The sequence below is a fragment of the Chiloscyllium plagiosum genome, chromosome 26 (genome assembly GCF_004010195.1).
Source record: "Chiloscyllium plagiosum isolate BGI_BamShark_2017 chromosome 26, ASM401019v2, whole genome shotgun sequence".
NCBI lineage: Eukaryota > Metazoa > Chordata > Chondrichthyes > Orectolobiformes > Hemiscylliidae > Chiloscyllium > Chiloscyllium plagiosum.
In genome coordinates this window covers 45,428,179-45,445,637 of record NC_057735.1, presented here as the reverse complement: position 1 = coordinate 45,445,637, position 17,459 = coordinate 45,428,179, and the positions used below count along the sequence as shown (strand labels likewise).

Genomic DNA, 17,459 nt, shown 5'->3' with positions numbered 1-17,459 from the left:
TGTGAAGCACTAAATTAACTGTTGTCATGTACTGGTGGTTTTAAAATGTGTGCTGAAAAATAATATTTAATACTGTTTTTAAGTATTCAGGATTTGGTATGTTCTTGCAGGGCCAATGAAAGGAGAGGTGTATCCTTTCGGCATCATTAGTTTGGCGAACAAAACAGATTGCCTTCAGAAGGGGGAAACTGTCAAATTCCAGCTATGCATTGTGACCCTAACAGGACAGAAATTGGCCTATGATGCCACACCTTTACGAAGAGGCACTGTGGATTGTGTGAAAGACCAGGTGAGAGTTAATTTGGCATTACATTATACACACACACTTACTTCAGTTAAGCAGATATTGGGGGTTTCTAGAATTTTTCTTCCAATAGTTGAGTTTTAGAACTTAATTGCGTGAACTGTGTTCTCCCCTTATTGAGTGAGACACTGTCCACGAAGCAATTACAATTTTTAGGTAACCTTAAAATTCTTCCTCTGTGTATATCTGGGTGGTGTAGAGGAGGAGAGTTGGGCCCTTTTAATGTTTTGCTTTACCTGAGCTGGATGGTTATTGTCTAAGAGTGTGGTGCTGGAAAAGCACAGCTGGTCAGGCAGCATCCGAGGAGCAGGAAAGTTGGTGTTTTGAGCATAAGCTGTTAATCAGGATGGTTATTGTGGCCAGTTCAGAGATGGACAGAGCTGAGTGGTAAGCATGTTTTTGAGTGCATGCATCTAATTACATGGTCATATAGTACAAATAAGAGTTTTAAAAATTAAATATAAATGCATTGGAGTTGTAGAGAACTTAACTATACTGGACTAATAGTACTGGTAATTACCATAGCAGTGAAATAATGAAATACTGCAGTGAACTTAGTATAAGAAGATTATTAACATGTGTTTCTTTAGTTTGGGTGTTTTATTGTTGCTTTTTTGATTTGTAGCCAGTATTGGAGGGGAAAAATGTTCTTGGTAGTTTTTTATAAGCATGGCTGTCAATCCTTAAGCTCCAACATATATTCTAATGACAACAGATGAACCTCAAACTGGCATGCTGCAATATATCTGTTCAAAGTGTTACTGAAAGAATATTGGTACAGATTTTCTTAGATTGTACATAAATTGATGGCTTAGTGTGTAAAATGCAGAGCATGATACACTAACAGAGAAGATCCTAGTATTAATTACAAAATCTGTTGTCAGCAATGTTAGGATGATGGTGGATATTGTCACTGTTACAATGAGTGGGGAAAGTCATCGAGACATCAGAAGCTGGGATTTGTCTAGTTTGCTGAAACTGCATGTTCACCTCAGTTGAGAATACAATTTTAAGCTCCAGTGGTGTCAGCAGTGTAAATTACTTAACAGCACTTGTGGAAAAGCTCTACTGTTCTCAGATGAGTCAGTGCACACAACAATGAATATTTATGTGAAGTCGTCCAGTAAGTGGCTAACTTTGTGATAATTTGCCTGTGAAATTTTGACAACTTTCTCATTGATTCTGGAAGATAGGACCACTAGTTACCCAGGTGGGTGGGAATCTTTACTGGGGGCCAAGTGGGCAGTTTGGTATCTCTAAGAGATCACTAACTTGTCTGCCGCTAGGATTTCAGTATGAATCCAGCTGTACACTCTAATTTGTGAACTAATGTTTGTTCACTATATTCAGTTATAATTGTGGCTGTGACACAGTATTGAATAGCTGTTAACTGGTGATTCAAATAATTTGCCACAATTCTTTTTTTTTAAGCATAGGAATGGGAGTGGGTCATTCGGAGTCCCTTGAGCTTGTTCTGATGCTCAGTGACTAGTCAGTTTGCGTATTCTAGGGCACTGTTGGCAAAAATGCCATTTTCCTTTCAGCACAGCCCCTTTTGGTTTTGGACATGCAGGCAAATAACTTGTTGAATGAATATTATCAATTTGAGTCAACTGTTCTCATTTTGTACAAGTTGACAGTGCCACAGAAGTCCGTTTTTGAGGCTTGACAGTTCAAGGCTTTGTTCTGCTGTGTTTATGGTGAACAAAAGAATTTGAGATTTAATGCAGTTCTTTTTGTAGGTTGAGGATTTTTGTGAGGAGTTGGTGGCCGGAAAGAAGAGGCTGTTAACTAAATTTTTGTAGGTGGAACAGTATACCACCTTCACAAGGTTTTCAGTCACTGCATTCAAGCTTCAGAGTTTGGCTGGCTGGGTCACTTTACAAACCTTTGGGTGGGTGCGGTGTGGCAGTGGTGTAGCTTTTAGCATTTGGTTGAAGTTCCGCTGGGTCCACAGTTTGAGAATCCCTATTAGGTAAGTTATAACTGCTGCACAGCTAAACCAAAGTCATTTAGGTTAGTGAGAAAATCACACAAACACAATTCTTGGATGGCTTGTGTTGTGAAGTGACTCTCCCTGACTGAAGAGCTTAGAGCTAGGGCTACAGTCAAAGAATAGGTCAGCCATTTAGGACTGATGAGAAATAAAATTGTGGGTCTGTTGAAATTCTCCACCTCCAGACTGCTGTGGATGCTGAGTAATTTAAGTAAATCCAAGACTAGATTTTTGGTATAGTAAGGACTTGAAGGATACGAGGATAGAGTATTTTGGCTGTGAAAGAGCACAAATATAAATTTAGTCCCCTCAAACCACCTATGATATTCAACAAGATCATGATTCTACACCCATTACTTGTCCTATACTTGAATCCCTTATTCCCAAGGAATTGGTTTAGAAAGTGGAGTTATGACTATCAGAGGAGGCTGAAAGGCTGTGTGACCTCTTCCTGCTCCTGTTTCATTTTATTTACCATCCAAAATACTTGGCATTCCTTTCAAAAAGGATGACAGCTGGCTGTATGCAACAAAGCGTAAAAAAGTGCTTTAAATTCTAGTACACAAATGGACAACCTATTTGTGCATGCTTTTTTTTTCAAAAAAGCATTACTGACATTAGCCTAAAGGTTGTGATAGCATTAATTTATATGCAACTAGAAGTTGGAAGACCTGCTGCAGTGGTAAGTTCTGAAGTGTTAATTTCCAGATTTTTAGTCTGAATTAAGTTAATTAAACTTTGCCTTTCCTTGCATTACAGTTGATGCAAGCTCCCACTTTCCCCAATTACTGACTCTGCTTGTAACATTCTGATGTTTGCAGCTAAGAGTTTACTGCTTATCCACTTTATACTGTCTGCTAACCCTCTTGCAGATGAAAAATCCTAACCTTGTTAAAGCTTGAGCATTTAATCTTTTGCAATAAAATTGCACAGTGAGATTGGTCATTTAGTATCCATTATCACCAATGTAGTTATAGTTTAAAATAAATGTCCCAAAGGTTTGAATGCAATATCCAGCAATACATCCAGGCAAAGAAGAAACAAACAAAGTTTACAGCCTAGGAACAACCCTCCAAGCCTGAGCCGATACAAATCCACTGTCTAAACCTATTGCCCAATTCCCAAGGATCTGTATCCCTCTGCTCCCCACCTCCTTCTGCATCTGTCCAGATGCACCTTAAATGAATCTACTGTGCCTGCCTCTACTACCTCTGCTGGCAATGTGTTCCAGGCATCTACCATCCTCTGTGTAAAGTACTTTCTGCGTGTATCCCCCTTAAACCTTTCACCTCTCACCTTGAACGCATGACCTCTCATTACTGAATCCTTCACCCTGGGGGAAAAGCTTCTCTATCCACCCTGTCTATACCCTTCATGATTTTGTAAACCTCAATCAGGACCCTCCTCCACAAAATCTTTTTTTTCTAATGAAAACAGTCCTAACCTACTCAACCTCTATTCATTGCTAGCGCCTTCCATACCAGGCAGCATCCTCATAAACCTTCTCCACACCCCCTCCAAAGCGCCCGCATCCTTTTGGTAATGTGGCGACCAGAATTGTACTCAGTATTCTAAATGCAGTCGAACCACATCAACTCTGCACATCAACTTTTCCCAAGCCTCTTCCGCTTACAGTATAGCTTGCTCTAGAATTAGACCTCCCAAAATGCATCACCTCACATTTGTCTGGATTGAACTCCATCTGCCACTTCTCTGCCCAACTCTCCAGTTTATCTATATTCTCCTGTATTCTTTGACAGTTTGCTATGCTTTCTGCTACTCCACAAATCTTTGTCATCTGCAAACTTACTGATCATGCCAACAATGCTTCCAGATCGTTCATGTATATTACAAATAACAGTGGCCCCAGCACTGATCCCTGTGGAACACCATTGGTCACCTTTCTCCTTTTTGAGAAACTCCCTTCAACAACTAATCTCTCTCCTGTTGCTCAACCAGTTCTTTATCCACCTAGCTAGAATATCCTGAACACAGTGTGACTTCGCTTTTTCTGGGGAACCTTATCAAACGCCTTACTAAAGTCCATGCATATGACATCATCTTTCATCTATCACTGATAAGCCCATTCTCTTCCAAATATAAATAAATCCTGTCCCTCAGTACTTTTTCCAGCAACTTCCTGACCACTGACATCAGGCTCACTGGTCTGTGGTTACCTGGAATATCCCTACTACCCTTGTCCAAGGAGACAACATTAGCAACCTTCCTGTCCTCTGGCACTTCACCTGTGTTTAAGGATGTTACAAAGATATCCGTCAGGGGCCCAGCTATTTCCCTGCTCTCCTCCCTCAGCAACTTGGGGTAGATCCCATCTGAACACTGATGCAAAATAGTCATTGAGAATCTCACCCATTTTCTCAGATTCTACACAACCTTCCTTGCTTCCTTATCCTTTAGTGAACCAACCTTTTCTCTAGTTGCCCTCTTGTTTCTTTTATATGGATAAAAGGCCTTGGGAATCTCTTTAATTCTGCTTGCACGAGTTACTTGATCCCTTTAGCCAGCTTGATTCCTCATTTAAGATTAGTTCTATTCTCCCGATATTCCTCCAAAGCCTATTCTGTTCTTAGCTGCCTGGACTTCATGTACATTTCCCCTTTTCCTCGGCTAGTCACATGATTTCTCCTGTCATCCACGGTTCATGAATCATGCCTTTCCTATCCCTTTGTTTTCAATGGTACATGCCTATCCTGCACTATCTTCAACCTATATTTGAAAGCCTTCCACATATCAAATGTGGACTTCCTTTCAAATAGCTGCTCCCAATCCATATTTCCCAGCTCCTGCCGAATTTTGATATAATTGGCCTTGGCCTAGTTTAGTACTCTTCCCTTAGGTCCACACTTACCTTTGTCTAAGAGTATTGCAAAACTTACAGAATTGTGGTTACTGTTCCCAAAGAAATCCCCCACTGCAAGTTCGACCACCTGGCCTGGCTCTTTCCCCAACATCCGGTCCAGTATGGCCTCTTCCCTCATTGGACTATTGACATACTGCTCTAGAAAACTCTCTCCTGGATGCTTCTTACAAATTCCGCCCCATCCAGACCTCTGACACTAAGTGTATCCCAGTCAATGTTGGGAAAATTAAAATCTCCCAGCACCACCACCCTGTTGCCTCTACATCTTTCCATAATCTGTTTACCTATTTGTTCTTCACGCTTATTGTTGGGAGGCCTGTAATATAGCCCCCACAATGTAAATACACCCTCTCTATTTCCCAGCTCCACCCATAATGCCTCACTGCTCAAGTCCTCCATAGTGTCCTCCTTTAGCACAGCTGTGACATCATTCCTGACCAGCAATGCAACTCATTCTCCACGCCCCCCTGCCCTTTCCCTTCCTGTCCGGTCTGAAGTGTCTATGACCTTTTACTTGCATGATTTTAGTTGTCAATCGTGCCCTTCCTTCAACCGAGTCTCTGATTGCAATAACATCATATTCCCAGGCACTGATCTAAGCCCTAAGTTCATGTACCTTACCCAATATACTCTTTGTATTAAAGTATATGCACTTCAGACCACCAGTTCTTTTGCGTTCATCTGCTCTCTGCCTACGCTTTCCCTTATTAACGCTAACTTCGTGATCCTCACAATCTCCACCTCACTGTCTACTCATCTTTCCTTTTGGTTCCCAGCCCCCTGCCACATCATTGTAACCCCCACCCCCCAACCCGTCCAACAGCAGTAGCAAAACTCTCCCATGGACATTACTTACAGTCTGGTTCAGATGTAGACTACCCAATTTGTAATAGTTTTGCCTTCCCCAGAACCAGTCCCAGTGTCCCACAAATCTGACCCCCCCCCCCCCCCCCCCCCCCCATTACCATCCCTCAAGCCACGTGTTCGTCCTGCCTATTCTTTCATCACTACCCTGGCTAGCATGTGGCACTGCTTGCAATCCTGAGATCGCTACCTTTTGAGGTCCTCTTTAACTTGTCTCCTCGCTTCCTGAATTCTGTTTTCAGGACCTCGTCTTGTTTTTTTTTTAACTTTATCATTGGTGCCTGTGTGCACCACGCCAACTGGCTGTTCACCCTCCCCTTTCAGAATGCTCTGTAGCCAATTGGTGACATCCCTGACCCGAACACCTGGGAGGCAACATACCATCCGGGAGTCTCTCTTTCGGCCACAGAACCGCCTATCTACTCCCCTTGCAATAGAATGAGTCTTTTTCCTGCCCTTCTGAACAGCAGTGCCCATCACTGTGCCATGATCCTCTCAACTCCTGCCCTGCACGGGTGAGCCATCTCCCCAACACTGATTTGCATGTTTTGGAGGGATATGACCACAGGGGACACCTGCACTGCCTTCCTACTCTTTCTCTGCCTTTTGGTCATCTATTCACCGTCTCCCTCGGCAGTTCTAATCTGCAGTGTGTACAGATCACTAAACTTGCTATCCACGACCACCTCAACATCGTGGATGCTCCACAATGAGTCCATCTGCAGCTCCAGAGCCATCATGAGGTCAAACAGCTGCAGCTGGACATGCTTGTTGCAAGTGTAAGAGTCAGGGATGTCAGCCACATCAGGCAGTTTCATGGAGTTACTGAACTTGAGGCATTGAAAGAGGGAAATGTAAAGTGAGGTCCTTCATCTGGAAAACAGGAAGGTAAGTATCCGGGTCACAGTTAAGCATGTATGGAAGTCAGGTTTGCTGCCTTTGCCAAACTGTATGCTACTTGATTCAAATTATGGATTTGTAAATATTTCAATATCATTTTAAAGATTTAATGATTTAGAGTAAAAAAATGTGCTAGGTGGGAGTTTTTTCCATTTTTGGTATGGAAGGCAGCACCTTTCAGAATTTGGTACAGTCATTCCACAGTATCTGCGAGAGGTTTGGGAATTGAGGGGGGGTTCCATTTGAGAACCCTCAAATTATGAAAGTCGCAAGTGCAGAACTCATTTTAAAAATTGTGAATATGATTTTTACTGCCCGTGGATGTTTATTTTTGTTTGCAGATAGGTGAATTTACAATTTTGCAGAGAGGATTTCCTGTAATTAACAAATGTTTTTGACATGCATATATATTATAAAGTATTTGATTGTGTAATTTTGAATAGGACCTGCTGTAGATGGAATGAAGTAAGCAAGGTTTCTGTCAATCAAAGTGAAGGATTATTTGATGTACAGATTTGAGACATCTAAGTACATTAATAAGTGCACTTATCAGAATAACTTTTAAAATATCATAGTGACTTAATGTTTCTTTGTAAAATTGTAATGTAGCTTTTCCTATGCAAAGTACAGCATAGCAGCAAGCTGTTTCAAGCTATAATAGTTTCCATAGCAATATACAATTCGTGCTGCATTTTTGCAAAGGGTGTATTGAGGTGTATAAATTCCACTGACTTGTGCTGGTAGATCTGTATAATGTTAATGACTGCTTCAACCAGTACATGACATTAAAGAATTCATTTTTTTTGTGTTTTTTTAAATTGGCAAATGAACAAATGCTATTTGTAGTTTTTAAAAAAAAGTTTAATTCCAACAATACCATGCAGGAGAAATGGGCAAAGCAAAATATTTTGGAGCTGTTTTATTTAATCTTATGAATGGGCTGAACAAATTAGCTTGTATTAAAGGATAAGGCAAAATTATTCATATTATTTCACTAATATGAACTTCAGGAACTGGCCTGCTTATTTTGAATTCAACTTAAGACTTTCAGGTGGTGTGCAGTCCCAGTACCACTATTGCCTTCCTTTCTTTCTCTCTCCCTGCGATATTAACATTCTCCCTAATCACTTACAAAGCAAAATTTGTTTTTCTGGTGCCACTTATCTCTGCAGCTGTCAGTTTGCCACCCTTGAGTAATAACTACTCGTGTGTCTGACTTTTCTGTCCCCTCCTCTTGGTCAGAGTTTGAGATCATTTAAACCTGAAGCCATTAGATTTGAACTTGAGTGATAACCAAAGTTGCTGAAGAAGCCTTTCAGTTTTTAATTTCACTGTTTAGGCTTGTATATAGTTCGAAAACCTAATGTAACACAGCCCCACAAAGCTTTAAGCAAGTTTGCAATCCAAACTGGATTTCTACATGTTGCTGTTCATGGTGTCCATTTTCTTTGTGTATGCTCCTTCTAATGATGACTGTGGTTTTTCTAGTTTGGCTTCATTAACTATGAAGTTGGTGATGGTAAAAAGCTGTTCTTCCGTGTGAATGAGGTACTGGATGGTGTTGAGTTGCAGCCAGGAGATGAGGTGGAGTTCTCTGTCATCTTAAACCAGCGTACAGGAAAGTGCAGTGCCTGCAATGTGTTCCGTGTCAGGTGAGCTTTTGGTGTAAACAAAAAAATGTATTGCATAAAAAAAGCAAAAAAGACGTTTTGATGCTCAGTCTTTAATTATCTGGATTTGGTGATCATTTAATACCTTATCTGTGGATGTTGTAATGATGCCCTAGCTATGGCTGTTCACTGATTCGTCAGCTAAAGTTTACTAAATTACTGATTTTAATTTTTGTTTTGCTTTATCACTTTAGCAGAAACTGTTAAATCCATTCCTTATATGACACTGCAATCTGACATAAAAATTGTAGCCAAGCTTAGTAATTCTTAACATTTCAAGCCAGAAATACACTTAAACCTTGTACTGTCAAATTATAGAAAATATAATATTTACTAAGCTGTCAGGTTGACTTCAACAATATTCAGCTTGTAGTTAAATTCAAAAATAGTTTAAGATGCTGCACATGCATACCACATGACTGCATCTTTTCTGTAACTGCCATTGCAAAATGTTTTGGATCTACAAGTATGGATCTGTCCAGTGTAAGGAGAGTTCTGTAAACTTGCCTCAGTGCACAGGCTGACATTGGTGTAGTGTGCTCCCAGAAGCATTATTAGCTGTTGCTTGATTTTCTGTGGTGCAGATGAGATTATTCATTTCAGGTGTATCTAAAAATTTGCTATAATTTGGGTTAAAATTCTAAATTTTGAAATTGAAACCCTTGAAAGTATTATCTTGATTTAACAAGTGAATTTTTAATCCTATTTTTTACCAATTTCCCAAATAATGTTCAAATAATATTTTTCATCATTTACATAAATGATTTGATGCGAGCATAAGAGGCACAGTTAGTAAGTTTGTAGATGACACCAAAATTGGCGGTGTAGTGGACAGTGAAGATTACAACAGGATCTGGACCAGGTGAGAAGTGGCAGATGGAGTTTAATTCTGATAAATGCGAGGTGCTGAATTTTGGGAAAGCAAATCTTAGCAGGACTTATACACTTAATAGTAAGGTCCTAGGGAGTGTTGCTGAACAGACAGACCTTGGACTGCAGGTTCATAGCTCCTGGAAAGTGGAATCGCAGGTAGATAGGATAGTGAAGAAGGTATTTGGTATGCTTTCCTTTATTGGTCAGAGTATTGAGTACAGGAGTTGGGAGGTCATGTTGCGGCTGTACAGGACATTGGTTAGGCCACTGTTGGAATATTGCGTGCATTTCTGGTCTCCTTCCTATCGGAAAGATATTGTGAAACTTGAAAGGGTTCAGAAAAGATTTACAAGAATGTTGCCAGGGTTGGAGGATCTGAGCTACAGGGAGAGGCTGAACAGACTGGGGCTGTTTTCCCTGGAGCGTTGGAGGCTGAGAGGTGACCTTAAAAGTTTACAAAATTGAGGGGCGTGGATAGGATAAATAGGCAGTCTTTTCCCTGGGATCGGGGAGTCCAGAACTAGAGGGCATAGGTTTAGGGTGAGAGGGGAGAGATATAAAAGAGACCTAAGGGGCAACATTTTCATGCAGAGGGTGGTACATGTATGGAATGAGCTGCCAGAGGATGTGGTGGAGGCTGGTACAATTGCAACATTTAAGAGGCATTTGGATGGGTATATGAATAGGAATGGTTTGGAGGGATATGGTCCAGGTGATGGCAGATGGGACTAGATTGGGTTGGGATATCTGGACGGGTTGGACAGAGGGTCTGTTTCCATGCTGTACACCTCTGACTCTGACTCTAATAGGATAGTGAGAGCACAGTCAGATCAGTGTTTCTTTTTTTTTTTAAAAGAGAATTTTCAGTCAAAGAAACAGACCCTTTGTTCCAAAGCATCCATGCCGACTAGGTATCTTAAATCTAGTCCTATATGCCAACATTTGGCCCCATCCCTCTAAACGCTTGCTATTCTTATACCCATCCAGATGCCTTTTAAATCTTGTAATTGTACCAGCCTCCACTACGACCTCTGGCAGCTCATTCCATACATGCATTCTTTGTGTGAAAACATTGTCCCTTCACTTCCTTTTTAAATCTTCTCCCCTCTCACCTTAAACCTATGCCCTCTAGTTTTGGGCTCCCCTATCCTGGACAAAGGACCTAAACTATTCACCCTGTCAATGTCCCTCATTTTATAAAATCTTCATGTAACCACTCCTCATCCTTTGCTCCAGGGAAAATAGCCCCACCAGCCTTGTAGCTCAAACCCTCCAACCCTGCAGCATCCTTAAGTCCTTTTGGAACCCTTTCAAGTTTCACAACATACTTCTTATAGCAAGGAGACTAGAACTGAATGCAGCACTCCAAAAATGGTCTAACCAGTATCCTGTACAGCTACAACATGATCTCCCAACTCCTATATTCAATGCACTGTACAATTAAGGCAAGAGTATCAAACATTGCTTTCATTGTGACTCCATTTTTCAAGGACGTATGCGCCTGTACTCAAAGGTGTCTGTTCTGCAACACTCCCAAGGACTTTACCATTAAGTGTATAAGTCCTGCCCTGTTTTGCCTTTCCAAAATGTAGCACCTCACATTTATCTAAATTAAACTCCATCTGCCACTCCTCGGCCCATTGGCCTATCCGATCAAGGTCTCGTACTCTGAGGTAAACTTTGTCCACTGGACCTCCAGATTTGGTGTCATACCTCCTACGTTCATATCCAAATCATTTTTATAAATGATAAAAAGCATTGGACCCACAGCGATCCTTGTGGTACACCATTGGTCACAGGCCTCCAGTCTGAAAGCGACCCTCCACCACCACCTTGTGTCTCTTTGATTTGGTTCAGTACCCAAATGGCTAGCTCTCCCTGTATTCCATGTGATTTGAACCTTGCTAACCAACTACCATGATTTTATTTTCAGAAAATCAAAACATTAGCTTTTTTTATGTAGAGGTCACAATACGGAGTGTTACCTGAATCAGAAGGTTGTGGGTTCAAACCACCCTCTTGATATTTTAATTGACAAAGAGGTGCTGCATTATGGAGGTGCTGTCTTTGAGGTGAAATGTTATCCCTAGGATCCTGTCCTTCAGGTGAAAGCACAAAAGGTTCCATTTGAAATGCACTATGCAGACTTCTAACTTAGCCAGCCAGGACTAGCCCTTAATTGCACGCCTCTTCCCTAAATCCCTCCGTTCTGTCAAAATGCACTTGCAAATTGAGTGCAAAGCAAAAATGTTCTCACTTGTTTAGTAAGTAGTAGGTTTCACTGGATTGTTTTGTTTTTGTGTGTAGTGAGGGCCCTCGACCTGTGGCTGCTCCACGTCCTGACCGTTTAGTACATCGTTTGAAGAGCATCACATTGGATGACGCAAGCGCTCCAAAACTGGTCGTGCTTCGCCAACCAAAGGGACCTGATAACTCAAAGGTAAATACTGTAATGGCGGTGAGAAGTTTTAATCAGGTGGTTGATACGCTCATGAGTAATTTGTGTTAGAACTTACATTTTAATAGTTTGCTCAAGTCTGACCTCTCGCTCCTCTCTGATTTGAATTATGGTTTTGTAATCAAGACTCCAAACTGTTGTCTCTTTTCCCAAAACATTGCAATTACTTGAATTTATTAAATCTTACTGAAAAGCACAATTATGATTCAGGTCAAATAGGCCTGGGACTTTAACATGTTGCTTGATTATTCATGAGGTTTATCCCTCAGTGGAAATGCCAAAACTAGCATTGTTTCAACTTTTTATTCTTATCAGTATCAAACTTGTATTTTTCAGGACATTTTAAAAACTAAAGTGCAGTTTCAACCTATGCTGATTTGTGGTTCACATTTCTTAACTATATTAAAGGCACTCACTACAATATATAGTTTCAAAGTTGCCAGCACCTTATCTGAATAGCCTTTTTAACTGTCGTAAGCCCAGTGAATGGCAGAAGTTGAGCAGAAACCAGATCCCATCACCAACCCCCTTACTACATCACCTGCCTCTTTATAACTTGAGGAACATTGGAGTTTTATTTAGAAGTCCCACAGAGGCAGTCCAGCTGAATAGGTAAATCAGCACACAAGATTGGTCTTCCTGTCCTGACTTAGATCACAGCAGTCATTAGGGATTCAAAAGCATTCTAGTTTTCAGCTTGTCATCAGTTACCAATATGATCTTGAGTACAGAGCTATTGGTTTTGTGAATGAACCAACAGTTGTCAATGTAGTTGCTAAACTATCTTGCAGCTGAAATTTACCTCCAATAACAGATATTTTAACAGCACCAGCAACTTCTTCACAGGTTTGTTTTTACTGTAGTTTTGTCAACAATTGAGTTGCCTGTGATGCAAATGTTTGCTCCATGTTTTTAATTCCCAATTATTTAACATGTGTATTTGCATCAAGATGTCCAGATTTGATATATACTTCCTGGTCCATGACCCGAAGCTGATGAGTCCACAATGTTTGATTGCACAGGATGTTTCAGTTGAGTTGATTTTTGAGCCTCCCTTAATACCCTCCATTGTATTTTCTATTAGACCTTAGTGGTGCAAGAGTGTGAAACTGCTTCTATTCTTTCTCCAAGCTTTGGGATATTGTTTCAGCTACAGTGCAAACTGAAAATCTGAACTGGAGCTATTTTCTGAGTTAGAGATACACAGCTATTGTACCTCAAACTTGGGCAGAAACTAAATGCTGTATGCTTGACAGAGCACGTATGAGAGGTCTCTTTGAGAAATACAAGCGAAGTAAGAGTTGACATTTGTAATAAACTACAAGGATACCAGCATAAAATTAGATGACTGAGACTTCAATCATCTGATACCAGTTTGATTGTGTCCCTTCAAAAACCAAACTACTAAGAGTTCATCCAGATGACAATCCCTAAGCACCTAGAAGCCCTATTAAAAAGATTAGCTGAGAAACATAACTCTGTTCTGAAGAGAAATAAAATCTTGAATTTTTAGGACACAGCACAAATCATCTCATGGGTGTAATCTTTTCTGCTGAAAAGTAGTCCTCATGGTTATATTGCACACTTATTTTAAGTTTAGCATGTGGTGCAGTGTGTAGGCTTGGCCCCTTAATACTGAAATCCCAGAGGGATCACAGTGGTCACATCATGCTTAGTCACAGTATCCTTGGCTGAGGAAGACTTTAAAAGATCCTCTTCCTGACTGTTCTGTCTCATGGCCTGCCAACAGTCAGCATTGACAATCACTTTGTTATTTGGTACCTTTATCCGCTGCCTTCTGTAGAACTAGAAGAGGGCAGAAATTCAGGAAGCGACCAAGTCTCTGGTTTCAGTAATTGAGTGTTTGTCTGCATAACACAATTGGATCATAGAGATGTATAGCATGGAAACAGACCCTTCTTCGGTCCAAACCGTCCATGCCGACCAGATATCCCAACCCAATCTACTCCCACCTGCCACCACCCTGCCCAAACCCTTCCTATTCATATACCCATCCAAATGCCTCTTAAACGTTGCAATTGTACCAGCCTCCTCCACATCCTCTGGCAGCTCATTCCATACACGTACCATCCTCTGCGTGAAAAAGCTACCCCTTGGGTCTCTCTTATATCTTTCCCCTCTCACCCTAAACCTATGCCCTCTAGTTCTGGACTCCCCTACCCCAGGGAAAAGACTTTGTCCATGCCCCTCATAATTTTGTAAACCTCTATAAGGTCACCCCTCAGCCTCCGACGCTCCAGGGAAAACAGCACCAGTCTGTTCAGCCTCTCCCTGTAGCTCAGATCCTCCAACCCTGGCAACATCCTTGTAAATCTTTTCTGAACCCTTTCAAGTTTCACAACATCTTTCCGATAGGAAGGAGACCAGAATTGCACGCAATATTCCAACAGTGGCCTAACCAATGTCCTGTACAGCCGCGACATGACCGACCAACTCCTGTACTCAATACTCTGACCAATAAAGGAAAGCATACCAAATGCATTCTTCACTGTCCTATCTACCTGCATTCCCTCGGACCTTACCATTAAGGGTACAAGTCCTGCTAAGATTTGCTTTCCCAAAATGCAGCACCTCGCATTTATCTGAATTAAACTCTGTCACCTCTCAGCCCATTGGCCCATCAGGTCCAGATCCTGTTGTAATCTGAGGTAACCCTCTTCGCTCTTCACTACACCTCCAATTTTGGTGTGATCTGCAAACTTCCTAACTGTACCTCTTATGCTCGCATCCTAATCACTTATGTAAATGATAAAAATAGAGGACCCAGCACCGATCCTTGTGGCACTCCACTGGTCACAGGCCTCCAGTCTGAAAAACAACCCTCCACTATCACCCTCTATCTTCTACCTTTTTGAGCCAGTTCTGTATCCAAATGGATAGTTCTCCCTATATTCCGTGAGATCTAACCTTGCTGATCAGTCTCCCATGGGGAACCTTGTCGAACACCTTATTGAAGTCCATATAGATCACATCTACCGCTCTGCCCTAATCAATCTTCTTTGTAACTTTGTCAAAAAACTCAGTCGAGTTTGTGAGACATGATTTCCCATGCACAAAGTCATGTTGACTATCCCAAATCAGTCCTTGCCTTTCCAAATACATGTACATTCTGTCCCTCAGGATTCCCTCCAACAACTTGCCCACCACCAAGGTCAGGCTATCACCGGTCTATAGTTCCCTGGCTTGTCTTTACCGCCCTTCTAAAACAGTGGCACCACATTTGCCAACCTCCAGTCTTCCTGCTGTAAATCAAATTTACCATGCATTTGACTTGCAAATGAAGCCTGCAAGGTATTTAAGATCAGTGTAAAGTTTGGCAATTGTGGCTTTGAAGTGTGAAGAATTTAGCTCCTGAATTTTATTATATTTTAGGTCAACTCTGCAGTTTTCTTGCCAATGAAAGTTGTAATTCTGAAGTCTTATCAATTTGTTTCTGCTATACCAGTTTGCTACAGAAGTCGAGAAATTAACCATTTGTTTTATTACTTGCAGGGATTCATTGCAGAGAGAAAGATTCGTCAAGCTGGAGTCATCGATTGATTTCTTTTCTCTTCCCCCAGCAAGCACATTACCCAATGCAGTATCTTCGGGGAGGGGAGGGTTTACGCAAGATTAGTCTGCCTCTACTACCCTGTGTTTCCCAGTCCCAAATGGAACACAGTTAACCTATATTTTCAAGCAAATCTTCAGTTCTACAACTTGTCTGTGCTTTTATCAAAAGCTTAAAAAAAATACAAAATGAAGCAAAAACAAAAAAAATACAAAAAAGGTAAAGCACAGGCTCGGGGCAGTGAATAAGCAGGAAGCCTTATTAGTGTCTCAACCTTATAGGAGCTTGATTTAAAATCAAACAGCATCTTACATCAGTGCTAATTTGAATTTGTAAGTTTATTTGCCTTTATATGTTAGGAAAAAAAAAATCTGAAACACTCGAGTGCCATGAGTGCTGGCTTTCATTTAAATCTTTAAATACAAGTTTGATGCTGTGGAGCACTGCAGCCTTGGAACCCTATTCCAGAAACTAACAGATCTGTGCCTAAAAACAAATATCACTGTTATTCCCACAAAGGGCACCCTGTGTAATGCCGAATGAAAAAGAACGGCTGACTTTTTTTTAAAAAGTATATTAATGCATCAAGGTGGAAACGTTAATTGTTGGTACTGTATATATGCCTTTTGCATAGAAACAGGGAGACTAGTTGATATCAAGCGTTAGTAATCAAATAACTGGTCTGTGTTATTATACCAAATAAGATCAGGAATTTAATTGTTGATGTGGGACAGAGGCAGTACCCTGTTTCTGTTTCGCCTCTGCTCACAGTTTGGGGTTTGTCTAAACTGGGAGATTGCTTTGTTCTTGCAAGAAAGAAAATAAAACACCTGGCTTTCTCCTGTGTCCCTGTTAATGGTCATGAAAAACTAGAATAAAAAGTTTTACCATAAAGTTTGAAATCTTAAATTGACTTTGTCTACCTGGATCACTGGACATTGTATGAGATTCTTGCATTGGTTTTACTGAATTTAAATAGTTAATTTAGTAACTTCAGGGCATGGCATGTGTGAATAAATTGAGCACAAGGAGGAATTTTTCCATCTAAAATTATGAAAAACTTCAAGTAGAATGTTGCCTGCCAGTACATCCAAAGCATGTTCTGAAAAGAGCAACTGCCTTGCCGTCAACTAAACATTAATATAGCCTGACACGAATCCCTGACATGAAGTGTGGCATGCATGAGGTGTGAAGTGAGGTGAAAGGCACTTTCACTGTGAATATTTATTCCAAGTTAAAAGTATTGGATAAAATTTGCTACACTGTCACAGATCAGTCAGTTTGACAGGACTGTCCTGTTTATGATCCACCCTGTCTCACCACATTCTTTACCTAACTAACTTAAAGACGAGTGGCATTTTTGTACTGCATTTTTAAAGTGGTAAGATATCCAGCTGCTTTCCAAGAGCTGCATCCAAACAACACCAAGTCACTTGAAATGGTGACATAGCTTAAGTGCTGGGTTTTACAGCATTGTTTATAACTTACAAGAGATCCAATCTCCAGTGGTCACAGCTCACCAATGTTGTGGCTGAGGTAAATCCTCATTAACTATAACAAGGGAGCTCACAGTATTACAATGCAATTAGAGCTCTAGATTTTTCACAAAAAAACTGAAGGTAGAAATCGCAATCTATCTGCTAGCCTAGTACTACTAAAAATAATTCCGAGAATTGCAATTTGATATCAATTAGTAGCAATTAATAATCAGCTGCCTCTGGGTTATTACACCAACTTGCTTTCTGTCCCATTCACCCAGAAGTCCAAGTTCTCACACCCAATTGGTGCTTTGAATGATGGAAATGCTGTAATTGGTTATGGGCAAAAGCCTCTAACCTGATAACATGCTGGTAATGTTTGTCATGTATGGTGTGCCTCATCCCACTTTCACATCTTTGATTGCCTGATTAGCCACACCATTTTGAACCCCAGTTATCAATCT

At 40.8% G+C, this 17,459-nt stretch overlaps 1 protein-coding gene across 1 annotated transcript in view; it reads left to right on the top strand.

Annotated features, from left to right (window-relative positions):
• csde1 (cold shock domain containing E1, RNA-binding) overlaps positions 1 to 16,411 on the top strand; it is a 106,683-nt gene extending 90,272 nt beyond the window's left edge. Inside the window, exons 18-21 of the mRNA XM_043716248.1 lie at positions 111 to 289; positions 8,434 to 8,597; positions 11,796 to 11,928; positions 15,460 to 16,411. Coding sequence (XP_043572183.1) covers positions 111 to 289; positions 8,434 to 8,597; positions 11,796 to 11,928; positions 15,460 to 15,507 — 524 coding nt within the window. The 3' untranslated portion in view covers positions 15,508 to 16,411. The remainder of the gene's footprint in view (positions 1 to 110; positions 290 to 8,433; positions 8,598 to 11,795; positions 11,929 to 15,459) is intronic.
• The last annotated feature ends 1,048 nt before the right edge of the window (positions 16,412 to 17,459 follow it).